The sequence below is a fragment of the Populus euphratica genome, unplaced genomic scaffold (assembly GCF_000495115.2).
Source record: "Populus euphratica unplaced genomic scaffold, PopEup_1.0 scaffold953.1, whole genome shotgun sequence".
Taxonomy (NCBI): Eukaryota; Viridiplantae; Streptophyta; class Magnoliopsida; order Malpighiales; family Salicaceae; genus Populus; species Populus euphratica.
The window spans coordinates 9,427-24,807 of record NW_011500468.1 but is presented as its reverse complement, the minus strand read 5'-3'; the positions used below and the strand labels follow the sequence as shown (position 1 = coordinate 24,807).

At 34.9% G+C, this 15,381-nt stretch overlaps 2 protein-coding genes across 3 annotated transcripts; one reads left to right on the top strand and one right to left on the bottom strand.

Moving 5' to 3' along the window:
• Positions 1-1,709: 1,709 nt before the first annotated feature.
• Positions 1,710-3,913, bottom strand: LOC105114885 (phosphatidylcholine:diacylglycerol cholinephosphotransferase 1-like). Of its 2 annotated transcripts, none has more exons than XM_011011592.1 (3): positions 3,305-3,913; positions 2,506-2,643; positions 1,710-2,201 (listed from the first exon to the last, which is right to left on the bottom strand). In XM_011011592.1, exons 1-3 carry the CDS (start codon positions 3,692-3,694, stop codon positions 2,181-2,183), a joined length of 549 nt encoding a protein of 182 aa, XP_011009894.1. In that variant the 5' UTR covers positions 3,695-3,913; the 3' UTR covers positions 1,710-2,180. The 2 variants fall into 2 exon arrangements, with proteins under 2 accessions (XP_011009894.1, XP_011009893.1); XM_011011591.1 differs by having other exon boundaries at positions 1,710-2,265; positions 3,305-3,910.
• Positions 3,914-4,968: 1,055 nt separating this feature from the next.
• On the top strand, positions 4,969-12,598 carry LOC105114884 (PTI1-like tyrosine-protein kinase At3g15890). Its single transcript, XM_011011590.1, has 4 exons — positions 4,969-5,368; positions 5,898-6,045; positions 11,295-11,557; positions 11,634-12,598. Exons 1-4 carry the CDS (start codon positions 5,325-5,327, stop codon positions 12,295-12,297), a joined length of 1,119 nt encoding a protein of 372 aa, XP_011009892.1. The 5' UTR covers positions 4,969-5,324; the 3' UTR covers positions 12,298-12,598.
• Positions 12,599-15,381: the final 2,783 nt, after the last annotated feature.

Genomic DNA, 15,381 nt, shown 5'->3' with positions numbered 1-15,381 from the left:
GAATGAAAACCCTCACCTAATGATTATAAAGAATCATGAACGAGAAATAAAAAAAAAACATCACCAAGATAGTTATTTTTTGATAAGTTAAAATTGTTTAATGAAGAACAAAAAAGTAAAATCAAAGTCTGTATAAAAAAATATAAATATAAGTTAAATAAATCTATTTGTAAGAGGTAAAAAGGTCCTAAACAAAGCTAGAAAAATAATAAAAGAGTTATAAATAAAATAGAAAAAGAATCCTAAATCAACTAAAAAACCAATACAAATCTCGCATAGTAGCATCTGGACCTTATGCAAGGCTTTCCCAATACTCAATCTCTATGAAATGTTAAGCATAAATAAAACAAGGCCTCTAAAATTTTCTAGCAAAGTTTCAGTCTAATTCAATAATCAAATCAAAAGTTATGCTTATTAGCATACAATTATGCACTAGAAAAAATAAGACCTACACCATTTCTAGTGTCTTTGAATGATAAGAAAACCTTTCCAAATAAGCTTGACACTACCCCTTAATTTTCTTGTAAGATATGAACTTCTTGTTCACTTTATTTTCCTATTAAATAAGAATTGTTAAATTGTCAAATTTATCCAATATGAACTTCTTTGCAACGATAAATATTTCTACACACAATAAAGACTTCTAAACTAATATGGGATTGATAAAACATATGAAAATATTTAATTAATTAAGGCTGCCACATGCTCTTTTTGGATAACCCACTATTATATAATAATTAGGCCCATGTTATAGTATTAACTCCTTTTGAACATGAATTAAACTAATTAAAATCCGATGATCATTTGTTATAACCTCATTGAAATTTATCTTAACCCAAATAATTTGAATAAGCTTATTAAATCCACCTTGAACTTCTTTTTTCTTCATCGTATAATTGATCTAATTAACATTTCTAATTGATCATTTAGTATTGTGATTGTGTTACAAACTAATCCACATCAAATTAATTCAAACTCATTAACTCTATGAATTATTTGAAAAGATACATATTAAAAGTTGTGTAGAGTGGAATAAGATGTCTATCCAAAATATTATCCAATTAGAAAATCCAGCTAGAAAATCCAGCGTAAGAATTTTCCTTGCTTCTCTTATACAAGCAAGGCACAACTACATACGAAATAAGAAACTAGCTCCCATTTTCAAATCAATAAATGGTTATCACAAATATCTTATTTTCCCTTGTTACATGCTTACAAACAACTTTTCCTAACTGTTTTTCTATGTTTTGCAACCTAGCAAGCAAAGTGATTAAGGTTAGAAAGGGAGAATATTTATGTATGGCGTGTGGAAAAGTATTAGATGGCCAACGCTCTGCTTGTGGCCAACACGGCATCAACATACCTTTTTTGTGTGTGTATTAGATGGTTTTGCACACAACCATTCAACCACAAAAGATATATTCAGAGAAACTTCTGTTTTGCAATTTGCAACATTCTTCACTTCTTGTTGGGTTCCATTTTTTGCTTTTTTCCTTTGGTTGGTTAGATTCATCTCAATGAACCGCCAACCTAATTATCCCAATATCAATTGCCAAGGAAGATTTATGAATTGTGCAATGATCTCATTAGTCATGAGAAAGGGTAGCAGATGTAAATAAAACTGGGCAGGCCATCCTGCCAAACTATGATTTTTCGTTTACAAAATTTACGCTCTCCTGAGCATATCTTCCATGGACAAGACGAAAACATGAACAAAATACTGCCAACTTCATTAAAATCGTGTAAGGTCATGGAGAAGGAAATACATTAAACAAATCCAGTGGCATTAACCCCTCATCTAGGTCCTCTGTTGTGAGACCTGACAATTTTCTGTATCTCCCTACACCTTTTTTTGTTTTTTTTCCCAGATCATGGAACTTCACAGACCCTTTTACCTTTCTGCAAAATACCACCTACCAGTCACTCGTATTACCTTTCGGAATCTTGTGCCATCCTCTAACTAAAGAACGCCTCTTTAGCAGCAATTGATTTCCTTCGTATGCACTCTTGATATTTTCCAGCGAGTGAATCAAAGAGAATACCAGCACCAACACCAACAACTAAATCTATGGTATAGTGACCCCTAGTACCAAGAAGCCTAATAACTTGCAGAACATTAAGCACATCAAATGTCCAAGCCAATTCCCACCTCTGCATTCTTCTCATATCCAATGATGCAATCACAGACCCTGCAACATGACCTGAGAAAAACAAAAAAAACGATACATTACCCACCGGAAAGTCCGCTCCTGACCCCAGAAATTCCTGGTAAGAAATGAAACCAAAAAACATGACTCGTTAGTGGCACTCCATAAAGAAACAACAGAACAAAAACAATTGACTAATTTGTTTGAGACAGATAAGAAAAGACACCTATATTAATAGAGACAAAATTCGTAGATGGTCGATCACATAGATGTTAAAGTCGCTCGTCAATAATCCAAACACTACTAGCTAGAGATTAAGGGGGAGAGAGAGAGAGAGGGAACTCATGTTAAGACGAACCTCTGGCAATGGAAGCTGAGTGGAGTAACCCAGAATCCCACGGCAAGTGAACATAAATAACGCAGAGATTGTTGCTCTAGGTCTGCCTTCAACTAGCCACGTCCATAGGATATATGTTGTTTGCATACCCACAAATACCTGATCATGCACACACAACAAGTTGTTTATTCACTAGAGAATGTAAATACCAGAGCCTCCTCGTCTATCCTCTCCTCAAATTATATGAGACTACAAGGCTGCTTTAAAACTTGACCTAGGATTGATTTCTTATAGTGTATCTCGTGGATGTTTAAAAATATAATATATTAACTGTTATTCTTCATAGTGATTTTACTTGAAAATATATCAAAATTATTTTTTTTATTTTTTTAAAAAATTATTTTTCACATTATAACATAAAATTGATATAAAAACACTAAAAAGAAATCAAAATCTTTTTTTAAGAAAATTCATCTAAGAATAGGAATGGTATCAATGATGCTTTTCGCGTTTGTAGTCGAGCATTTCCAAACAGGCCTTTAGAATAATCCGCTGCAATTATATCCACAGTTAACTTCTAAAGCAAAATTCAACCTGGGATGCCCTTCTTGCTAAAAATAGAAGGCAAAATCTATTGCTTACAAGAATTATTCCTTGCATATGCTTACAAATTAATTATCAAATCTTAAAAAAAAAATAATCAAAATCAACCATGCTAAATACCACGAACGCATCCTTCACAAATCTGACCCAGGGAAAAGAACACCAGAAACACATTGATCCCCATTGATTACAAGTTTCGCATGCATTGATGGCGTACCGTATTAAGAGCAGCGAGTAAAGTATTGAGCTCCGGCCACGAGGACAGCAATCCGTGAAGGCGGCGCGTGGCAACAAATCCCAAGTCAAACGGAGGCGATGATGCTGGCACCATGGGGAGCGTGTACTCCACGGCCATGAAAAACAACAACCCAAATCCAAAAAAGCAAGGAAGCCAATGATGCTTAGCCACAGTGACCATATCATGCACCGTCCATTTCAAAAAGAACGGGTCAACAGCATAGAAACCGTTACTAACTCCATCGGTCATAATGCCAACAGTTTTCTTTTCCTCCTGCTCCATGTTGAAGCCGCCGTCGACGTTGATCTGTTTACGCTTATAAGGGGTGGGAATCGTGGCGGTGATAGTTGCGGTGGTGGTTGTTTTCATGACTAGGGTATTGGAAAGGAAATGGTGATGAGCGATGCTGCGTGGGTGTGTGCGTGTCTGTGGAGGGAGGAGTAAAAGTAGTCAGAAAAGAAAGAAGCGAAATGGTGATTGCGGAGATTACGAGGAAATCTTGGCGGGTGGGAAAGTTGTTACATTTATTTGGGTCTCAGGGTACGCTTGGTAAGTCCAATACCTGCTTGAAATGGAATGAATAAGGAGGAATTTATTAAAGAGAAGAGATACGGTCCGCATGGTCGGTGGAAGAAGTGTTTTTAGTTTTCTTTTTTTTTTTTTAAAAAAAAAAAAAAAACTCTATCTCATAAACATTTATAAATACATTGCCACGAATGAATCTATAAATTACAGAATTTTTTATAGTTAATTAATATCCTCTGAAATGTCAATATTAATATAACTTCGTTAATAACATTAATTATTCAAAATCCAAACCTAAATAATTAATTAAAATCATCTCAACCTATCTTTCATATTGATCTCCTTTTATTTTTTTCTTCCTTGACATCATATACATAAATTATTAACTCCACAGCACTAGCATTACAAACAATTTAAAATAATAGAAAATATAGAGCATAGGTTGTAAAAGCTTGACTAATAATCTCGTGTCACTATTTGGGTCCTATACCTCCCCTTGCATCAATAAGTATACCGCATTGTATTCACAAGCATTGATTTATTCTAAATTTTAAATTTATATAAATTTATTTTTAATCATCTCATTAATTATTACGTTTTTCTTTAATTTACATTTTATATTCCCATCAAATCCTTTTTCTTAGATTTTTAATTAAAAATGCAAAACAAGATCATAATTAGCGTAGTTCTTTATTCAAATATTGTTTTGTGTTTCATCCATAATTAACATTCTATAATTTCAGGTGTGGTTTAATCCTTAAAAATGCTAAAACATGGGGTTACAAGTCCAGCAAGAGAGAAGAACCTAGTTCTACTCTTAAAGCCTTCAAAACTACTTATTATTAAAAAGATAACTAACTATCCAATAGAGTTTATCTTGACCCCCTCTCAATTATTAGTCTATAGTTAAAGTTTTAAGACTTTAAATTAAGTAGTGTCAACTTGATAAAATACTTTAAAAAGGATTTAATTAAGAATCTCCGGAAACATTTGGAATCAAATTGATAAAATTTATAGGTTTAGGATTGAATTGAGAATGAGTATATAGGATTGGTACTAAATTAGGGTTTCCATACATTAACATCCTCCTTGAACAAAATTCTCAGACAGCAGTTGAAAAAGGCCCCACAAGTGTGATTTGAAAATTGAAACAGCACAAAAGCGAGGAAAAATTCTTTAACACGCTCTGTCTCTGCTAACCAAAACCCATCAGAAAATAATTAATTAAAAAGGAAAATGTCTGCTTTGAGTGTTGCAACAATTTGTTTACTCCATCAGAATCTTGGGTTCTTTTCTCTGTTTTTCTCTTACGCTCGCTGACTAAAGCAAACAAACTACCTCAAGAAAAGAAGAAAGAAGCTAGAGAGAGAGAGAGAAATTACGGAACTTTAAAGGCTAAAACAAAAAAACAGAGAGAAGATATAGTGATATATAGAGAGAAATAAGAAGTGGGTTTTGGTTGGTGAAGGTGGATATGGCCTTTACTTCCATGCTTTGTTGTGTAAAGAAGTTGGATCGGTAGGTTTTTCCTCAGCTGTTCATAGAGGATCTATTTTTGATTATTTGATTGCTATTTTCTTTCTTCGATTTTTAGTTCCTTTGATTTTTTTGTTGTTTATGGTTTCTGGATATTGCTGTAGTTCTGCATGTTTTGGTAAATAAAATTGGGAATTTACATGGGTTTTGAGTTTTGGATTTGGCCGTATTTCGAGATTATTTTTCCTTCTTGATGTTAGAAATAGTGTTTTTATTTGCTTCACGGTTTTGAAATATAGGGTAGAAATTAAAACTTAGGTAACTGGGTTTAAGGGTCTAGATGTTGAAATCAATTTTTAGTGTTTTCTTGGGTAGCTTTGTAAATGATGGGAGGGATACCACTATTTCATTGGATTTTAAATGGGGTTTTTTCAAGATATCTTGGTACTTTCTGAATTTCTTAAGGGATTTTTGTCCACTTGCTGAAATAAGGTGATGAAGAGTAACGGCATTGAGTTTGCCTGCTAATAAAAAACAATCAGTTAATATGAGTTTGTGATTGATTTTATAGGAAAGAGAGAGGAAAGAAGCAGCTGACATGGCGAATCTTCTCCTTGAAGGAATTACACTCAGCCACCAACAACTTCAATTATGATAACAAGCTGGGAGAAGGGGGATTTGGCAGTGTTTATTGGGGTCAGCTTTGGGATGGATCACAGGTAATAGTTTAATTTTCAGCTTCCTTGTTCTGCCCCTCCATTTTTGTTTAACCATTTTGCTCGTCCATTATTGAAAGGTATATAGTAGTTCATCACATGCAATAAATCTATATAGCAACTTCATTGAGCTGCTTTTGTTTTTGATTTAACTTCAAAGTCTATTTAGAGCAAAAGAAAAAAAGATGCAAACTAAAGGCTGTTGTCATCTTTCCAGTTTTTATATGCATTTGAACCTCAGTTAATTGCTCAAGATTGTTGAGGTTCAGATTTTGTCACTATTTATATGGACACTATGTCAATTGATAGTTTGATATTATCTATTATAGCCTGATTCATTGTGTCCTGTTTTTATACTGGATCCAAATCAGATCTTTTTATGAAGATTGCATAAGCAGGTCCATTTGGTGTGCCTATGTCAGTGGAGGTTCATATCTAGCACGGACAGTGTCGAGGTTCATGAGATTAGAGGACAAGATTTGGAAATCATAACTGATTGAAATAACAAATCACAGATATTTAAGTTTTGGTTCGGCAATTAAGAATTTCTTGCAACTGTCATTAGCACCAAGGTTTTATTAGGATGTAGTTGAACTTATCTGATGTTTTTTTTTCCCCACTTCATGGCAATTTGTTGTCCTTCAATTACTTTACTTAGCACATTTTACAGAATAAGTGGCCCTATTATTTTACTAAGTGCATTTTTCTTAGTGCAACTATGGTGGAAGTGAAACTAAAAATATGCGGACGGTTTGGTATTTTGGGGCAGGGCATGTGTGTACAGTTGCTTAACCATGATTTAAAGCCAACTACCTCCTCAAGGCAAACCAACATATGTATTTGGGTAATTTTTTTAACATATCCAAAGGACATAAAAAGTAACTCAGAATTTGGAACGTTAGGTAATTTTCTATGATTCCAATGAGTTTCCAAAGAATTAATGTTGTATTACAGAACTGTGAGCTTTATGGTTAAGGTTCTCTTTCTTTTAATTGGACAGTGAAGAAAATTTTTAGTTATAGCAAGAATGCTAACAGAGGCCATTACTTGGGGTAGTACTAAGTCGAGAACTTGCAGCTGCTAGGATACATGTTTAAGCATTGAGAGTAGTCACTTCATGCCAAGACATCAAAAGATGGGACTATCCCTCAATTTTCCCTCCCAAATCACCACTTAAGAATTTTAGAATGTTTCTTTAGATTGTCGAGACTTCCTTGGAATAAAGTGGTTATACATTCTCTTTCAAAGGACTATTTATGAAGGAAATTTTGTGAAGCGGATCATGTTATGTTTTACATTCAGTAAAACCTGCTTTTCTGATATGTTTCTTATGTGCGGTATTGCATTTCACAACTTGATTGACTTGGGTCATCAAGTTTTGATCTTGTTGAGCTTCTTATGATAGTTTCTACTAACTAGTAATTCATATGCCTTTTGAAGAGCAATTGAGGTGTGTTCAACAAATCACTTAAAAAGCTAGAAGATTGTCATTTGTAGTCTTCATTAGCTTTATATGCAAGTGTCTTGCTTAAATTTAGTTGTCATTATAAGAATTTCTACTTTTAGCAATCAATTATGTTCAATAGCTAGGTTGGAGGCGCACGTGTTTCTTGCTTAATCTTTATGTTATCCCGTGCAATGAAATGCATTATTCTAATGCTCTATTTTCTGTACAGTGACATAAATCTTATGACTTTTCTTTTCTTTTTTATGTTTTTTTGCATTGGAGATCCATTGGCTTTGGGGATATAGCAGGGAGTAGGTGTTCCTCATCCCTACATCTCTTTGCCCACTCTTGTTAGGATTTAAACTTGGGACTCTAATGTGGAATTCCCAAGTTTTAATTTCTATACTGTCCCATTAGAGACACCTTCAATGATGTGAATCTAGAAGGTAGGAATTGTAGAACTCACAATCAAGATAGAAAACAATCCAAGAAAGCTAAAATCAAATTACAATAAAAAAACACTCGATACGATGATTACATGAACCAAGACATCGAAGTTATTAGATGCAAAAGACCTCAACCTTATGATTATAATGAATCATGAACTGGAGGTAAAAAAGACCTCGACCTTATGATTATAATGAATCATGAACTGGAGGTATAGGAAGAGCATCCAAAACCACCTCTCCTTGTCCATCTTTTGCATGGATCACATTAATCAAGGCTTGATCACCCCTTGTCCAATCTTGAAGCTTGAATTGCCCTAAATATCTTGAAGTAGCCCATTGAAAACCTCTCTAATCATTTTGGCCTTTGACCTAATCGACATCTCTCATGAATCTTTTTGTGGTGCATGTTGGTTCTCATCAATACTCTCCTTAAGAGGATTCGACCTCAAATCATCACCTACATCAAACAGAGGATGATTAGAAACATTAAAAATAGCACTAATACCATAGTCATCATAGTCACTTGAAAGATCCACCTTGTATGTGTTGTTGTTGATTTGTTCAAGAACTTGGAAGGAACATCTCCTTTATATTGCAACTTAGATCTCTTATAGGTTGAAAATTTTTCTTCCCTATATGCACCCAAACCAAATCATCACTAGGAATACCATTAATCTTTGAAAAATCCTAAAGAATTCACTGAAAACCAAGAGTATGAGCAAACTTGGATGCACACTATTTTTTTTGAATAATAAGCAATCACTCAATTTTTTTTTTTTTCAAGCTAAATAGCTTTATTTATACTATTTAAAATGTCATGAACAATGTTGGAAAAATAATAAAAGAGTTCTAAATAAAAAAAGAAAAAGAACCCTAAACCAACTAGGAAAATAATACGATTTTCACACAATAGCTTCTCATCTTTACCACAAACCCTTCTCAGTGTCCGATTGCTATGAAATTTTGATTCTATAGGAAACAAGGCCTTTATAATTTATTTGAAAAGAATTCTAGTATGATTCAATGATGGGATAAAGAGTTTGCTTAGAATTATAAAAATGTGCATTAGAAAAAATAAGCCTAAAACTGCCTCATGGAATAATGGAATAATGACCGAGAGTTATTCTTCAAGTTCACTGGTTATTTCACATTTATTTTCTAGTGAAAGAATTTTAAAATAATCACAAATCTTAGAACCTATCTCCTTTTTTGCATTGCAATCTTCAACTTCATAAACATCACTGATACTCTCCTTCTGAAGTTCATGTTTGATTTTCCTTTTATCCTCTGGTGAATGATTTAGGTTTTGACATGAAATTGTTGTTGTGTCAATAGTTTTCTCTGAACTCTTTCACATTCTCTTTTCCAACAAGTCATAAGAACCCAACAAGTTTTTAGCCTTCCCACTTTTAGTTTTAAAATTGGACATCTTTGAATCACCATTTGATCGTTTTTTATCTTTTTGATGTTGGTCTGTAGCTTCTAATTCATCAAGTAGTTTATTTGTTATTTTTTAATAAGCATTGTAAGTTGTTTGTTCTTGCTTGCCTTGACATATCTCACACAAGTTTTTTAATCATCAACATTCATGGCTTGGAGCCTCAGTTTCTCTTGCCTCCTTGCATTAGGAACCTTTTAGGATTGTCTCTCTTGCAAATTACTAAGTTTTGCATCATTTCTGTCCAAGCCATCACAAATCCCAAAATCTCTTCCTACTCTTTTATGGCTGAAATTTTCATGTTGTTGAAATCCCCCATTTCCATGGTTTTTAGGCTATCGAAATCTATCACCTTGGCTAAATGATGCATGGTCAAGGTCTTTGGCTTCTTCAGCTTCATTCTCGTCAACAATCTCATCCAAATGTGGGGTAGCGCATCTTTCTGGACTTCTGACACTAGAAACTCTTCGGAATGATTCCTCTCGCAAACTAGCAATCACGGTCTCTTGTCTCTCCATTCTATCCTACACCTCACCAAACATTACGTTCATCCTCTCAAATTGCTGCTGCATAGCCCGTACAAATTGCTGCTGCATAGCCCGTAACATGAACGAGTTTTCCTTCTCCTTAGTAGGTGATGATCCGTCTTTGGAAGACACTGTCGAAATCTAAAATCTCATGTTAGTAGTAACAAAATAAATTCTCACACTCCCTCATCTTCTTACACTTAATAAGATGTAACTCCAGTCATGTTTCACTCAAATTCTGGTTTTTCATCATAATATGCTCACCCTTTCACCTTTTACCTCTTATGCTTCTCTTCATTTCTTTAGGGAACTAATAAAAAAACAACCAAAAATCTTAGTCGTGTAACATCCAGCTAAAGTTTTGAAGACACTAACAATCAAGAAAATGAAAACAAAGATGAATGATGAAAAAAAAGATAGAGACAATGAAAACAAAAACGAATACAACAACTAACACAAAAATGAATACTAAAACGAAATTGAATTCAAGAAAGACTACATAACCTGAAACCACAATAGACTTTTAACTAACCTGAAATTAGTAGCAACACAAACAAAATCTATTGATGATGCACACTGATTCCATAGACACTAATTCACAATTTCCGTAAATAATCCAAACCCAAAGCATACTCGAATAACCTAGAATCAATATCAAACTAACAATAACCACTATCTGATATGGATTAAAGTGTTTTTCTTAAGTCTGAAATTCATTTTTTTTTTTTGTAAACTCAAGTTGCGGTAGAATAAACAACTTGTGATTTAATCTTCTTTTTTTTTCTTACTATGCTGATTTGGCAATAGCCTTTTTTAATAGAAACCTTTTTTTTTAGTTTTTCTCTCTTTTTTATAATATTGCTGCAAAAATCAAAACTGAAAAACAATGAACAAACAATGTGGAAAATTTAAACATAGATAGAATTTGATTTTAGAGCCTTGCTCTGATACTAATTGATGTGAATTCAGAGAGTAAAATCAAGATAGAAAACAACCCAAAAAACTAAAATTATATTACGATAAAAAAATCAGCACAATAATTACTTGAATCAAGGCACTGGAGTTATAGGATGAAAAAAACCCTAACCCAATGATTATAATGAATTATAAACTGGAAGCATCGGAAAAACATCCAAAACTGCCTCTTCTTGTCCAACCTTTGTGTGGATCACCCTTTGTTGAAATCTTAAAGCTTGAATTGCTCAAAATATCTTGAATTGGTTCATTGAAAACCATTTTAATTTTCTTAGCCCTTGATCCAATCAGCATATGTAATGAATCTTTTTGTTGTGCTTGTTGATTCTCATCATTCTAATTGTTTATGTGCCTCTATGCCTTGTTATAGACTTTCCCATAAATTAGATCCAATTCTGAAACAGAGATTAATGCAGATTGCAGTTAAAAGGTTAAAGGTTTGGAGCAACAAAGGAGATATGGAATTTGCTGTTGAGGTGGAGATATTAGCACGTGTTAGGCACAAGAATCTGCTGAGCCTACGCGGTTATTGTGCTGAAGGGCAAGAGCGCCTGATTGTATATGACTACATGCCAAATTTGAGCTTGCTCTCTCACCTTCACGGGCATCACTCGGCAGAATGTCTTCTTGACTGGAAGAGACGGATGAATATTGCGATAGGATCTGCTGCGGGAATCACGTAAGTATATCGAACCCAACTCCTTCCTATGCTGTCCTGCTGACATATAGCTAACTTCATTGTTTGATTATTCAAGTTATCTTCACCACCATGCAACCCCCCATATCATCCACAGAGACATCAAAGCTAGCAATGTGTTGCTAGATTCAGATTTCCAGGCACAGGTTGCTGATTTTGGATTTGCAAAGCTTATCCCTGATGGTGCAACACATGTAACAACAAGAGTTAAAGGTACACTTGGCTACCTTGCCCCTGAATATGCTATGCTTGGGAAAGCATCAGAGAGCTGTGATGTATACAGCTTTGGTATTCTCTTGCTAGAGCTTGCTACTGGCAAGAGACCACTTGAGAAGATGAGTCCCACAGTTAAAAGAACAATTACAGATTGGGCTCTGCCATTGGCTTGTGAGAGGAAGTTCAGTGAACTGGCAGATCCCAAGCTCAATGGGAAGTATGACGAGGAAGAGTTGAAGAGGGTTGTCCTTGTCTCTCTTGTTTGTGCTCACACCCAGCCGGAGAGAAGACCCACAATGCTTGATGTGGTAGAGCTGCTGAAGGGAGAGTCCAAGGAGAAATTATCCAAACTAGAAAATGATGAAATGTTCAAGGCCCCTCAGGCCGCTGATTTTGATGATGAAGAAAGATCAATTGCTGAAAACAGCTCAGAATTCATCTCAGAGGAGAAGGACGTGAACAGGGAAGTGAAAGAGATTGTACAGGAAAATGCTCATAATAGCTGAAGTATTTGCACATGTAAAATTTGGTTTGAGTTGAGTTTCTAGTTGAACACCAGTAGCACTGGCAATCCATTTATTAGAGTTGTCAGGAATGATGCTACTAACAGTCGTGAAAGCATTGTTTTATGACTACCGAAATTGTTGTGCTTGTATCCTCGAATACACCAGGTGGCCTTGGTGTCTGTCTTTGGTATCTGCCTGGCAAGTGTGCCCAGATTTTTTATTTTAGATGGGGTGAAGCTGATGCATTCCTCTCGTTGTGTATTTTATTCAAATTTGTTCGAGATGAACTCCGTTTATTGAACTGGGATGGATCGATTTATCTTGTAGTTTTATTTGAGACAGAGGTGCCTGCCCGGTCTCATCTCGAAGTCTGGGAACAGTTATCGGGAATGGAGGAAGCTGCTTCACTTCTTAATTTCTTATGAAAAAAAATTAAAAGATTGTGGTACGAAAATCTTAATGCATGCTCTTCTGTTCATTTTTTTTAAACAGTAATTACTTTTTGAATCTTTAAATTATAACAAGCTGAAAAACAAGTCTTTCGGTTTCCTGGAACCCAATTTTCCAATCACGGTTTTTGGGTTGCTCGCTAGTTAGTATGATTTTATCCTTAGCCATGCCAAGTACAGGCTCTTTGCGTTACAGAAGGCACCATGGTGGTGACAACGACCGCAGTTTTATACTCCAAGTGAACGTATCCTCTCGAGCGGTCTCGCCCTCTTCCAAGTTGCTGGACTGGAGGAAATGAGTTGGCTGATGATCCTCATGGTAATAGTCTCTAGGCGTCCCCAGCTTGATTCCATACTTCATGCTGACTGTCTGCTCCACTCCCATAAAGTTGTGGTTCCATGGCCTGAGGATTGTCTCTCTGTTTTTTTTTTTTTTTGGGGGGGGGTGGTGTTGTTGGGGGTGGTGTGATACAGATGAACTTCTTCAAAAAATCTTGGTCATGGTGTAAGTGTACCCTATTTCCTGTAAACTCGTGCAGAAAACCAGCAAGTGGAAATAATTTCAGGTAAATTATCAGGAAAAAAAAATAGCATGGATTTGTACCTTGATATCCTCACGATTCACATGTATATGATTGTCTCGGAGACACAGATTGGACTACTGGTTGTTACAATAAGTTCATCACCATGCACATTTGCTTCTTGTTCTTCTTAGTAAACCACAAACAAGCTATTCTCATGAAGCTAATAATTACTTCATAGCTCTCTTTAATGAAAAGAGGATAAGGAATCTCCCAAGCCACAAAGAATTTCATCTCCATATTGTTATCTCAATAAAAATTCAATCTAATGAAAAAAACTGATGAATGAACTTGAGGGCATCCTTTGAACTTTCCAGCGCGTCGCTAGTGAAAACAGCAGCTTATTTATGAGGGTGTTTCAGAATGCTATGTTTGGTGTCTAGGAGGAGACCGGCTTCTGGTTCTGGAGATGTGTGGCGATTGGTTATGGAACACCGAAGAGAAAGAGAGGTTACGGGTCTGCTGCAGCATTTATATTTCAAATGAAACGTAAACTTGGTACTAAAATCATGATATTATCGATTTTAGTACCAAGTTTATGTTTTCAGTCTGATTTTATCAGTTTTCAGGTTCTTAAAACTATTTTGCACGATTTCAACAACCTCACTTCCATTTTAGATGCCAACATGTTAAATAGGTGGCTTGTATACATCGTAGGAGTTCAATGGTAGTTAAACATGCTTCATATAAATTAAGCTTACTGGGTTGGTCAGCATCATCAAAGTACAACTCAAACAAAAAAAGGGTGATTGGTTTCATAAGATTTATGCAGGGTTCTAGTTCCCTGATCCATTTTTTCAAAAACAAAGTCAACAGATATCAACCTAATAATAATAATAATAAAAATTCTTACTGCTTCATATGCAAAACAAACAAAATAGAGTCGCTGGGTAAATAGATCCTGCTGTAAAGGATCCCCTTGACATGATAGCATCACACTCGATGAACCTGCATCGTGAGTGGATGCCTGTGTCTTAGGTTTCTGCTAATGGTCGGCACCTAACTACTCATATTTGAGCTGCACTTTTGAGTACACGTATTAATTTTCCATGTACTGGTAGCTGTCCTGCGGTGATTTATGCTAACGATTGTCTCCTTAAGCATAAGTTTATCCGCTAACGGTAGTGATTTATGCACAGATCATCACTTCCTTTGATGCCATACTTTAATAAGTCTATGTAAGTGTGCAAGTACATTTAACCTTTTTGGTTATCGGGGATCTGCTGTTCTGAATTATCTTTGCTAATTACTAGAGGGGTTTTCAGTCTGCTCCTTTCTGGATCTTCTGCTGATTTCCCCCCAGTTTTGTTCTTGTTTTGGTTTCGTGAATGAGAGGCTTTGTTCGTCCTTCTCCTCTCCCTCGTGTTGTGCTGGTGTTTTAAATGGAGAGGGAGCTACCATTCTGGAAAATCAATTGAAGGCAAGATTTTGAGAATTGATTTGAAGAAATCAATTTGGGCTTGATTTGCTAGAGAATCAACTTCGGCTAGAAAATTGATTGAGTACAATCAGCTGGGATTTTGGACCTTTAGAGAAGCTGAATCATTAATTAATTAGGGATTAAATCGAATTAATTTGACAAAATCAGTGGATTAAATTGGGCTGAAATGAATTAATTTAATTCAATTGGACTGAATTGGTTGAAAAGAATGGGACTAAAACAAATTTATATAAAACAAATTCGATTGATCCTTAGAATATTTCCTTTTTTTCATTAGTTTTTGTATTTTTAATTCGTTTCAATTCTAATCAAATTTGCCCTAAATATATCATCTTGTTTTTTTTTTTAATTGTATTCCTAATTAAATTAATTTAGACCTCCAGATTTAACTCTTGTTGCAAATTCTTCTTGGTTATTTCTAAATTTGACTATTTATTTCAAACTATCTTTGAGCTTTCAAATTTCTTTCCATCCTACCCACATTGAATTAAATTAAGTTTTTTTCTTTTTCTTCTTCAATTCTAACCTCAGCCAACGGCCCTCAAACTTTATTTTTTTCTTTTATACTCAATTATTAATCCACCTTAACTGTGATTTTTTTTTTATATATATA

Coding starts and splice junctions, on each gene's coding strand:
- LOC105114885 (XM_011011591.1), bottom strand. CDS start 3,694: ATGAAAACAACCACCACCGCAACTATCACCGCCACGATTCCCACCCCT. Junction 2,644..3,304: donor TACTCGCTGCTCTTAATACG/GTACGCCATCAA, acceptor GTGCATGATCAG/GTATTTGTGGGTATGCAAAC. Junction 2,266..2,505: donor CTCAGCTTCCATTGCCAGAG/GTTCGTCTTAAC, acceptor ATTTCTTACCAG/GAATTTCTGGGGTCAGGAGC.
- LOC105114884 (XM_011011590.1), top strand. CDS start 5,325: ATGGCCTTTACTTCCATGCTTTGTTGTGTAAAGAAGTTGGATCG. Junction 6,046..11,294: donor AGCTTTGGGATGGATCACAG/GTAATAGTTTAA, acceptor AGATTAATGCAG/ATTGCAGTTAAAAGGTTAAA. Junction 11,558..11,633: donor GGATCTGCTGCGGGAATCAC/GTAAGTATATCG, acceptor TGATTATTCAAG/TTATCTTCACCACCATGCAA.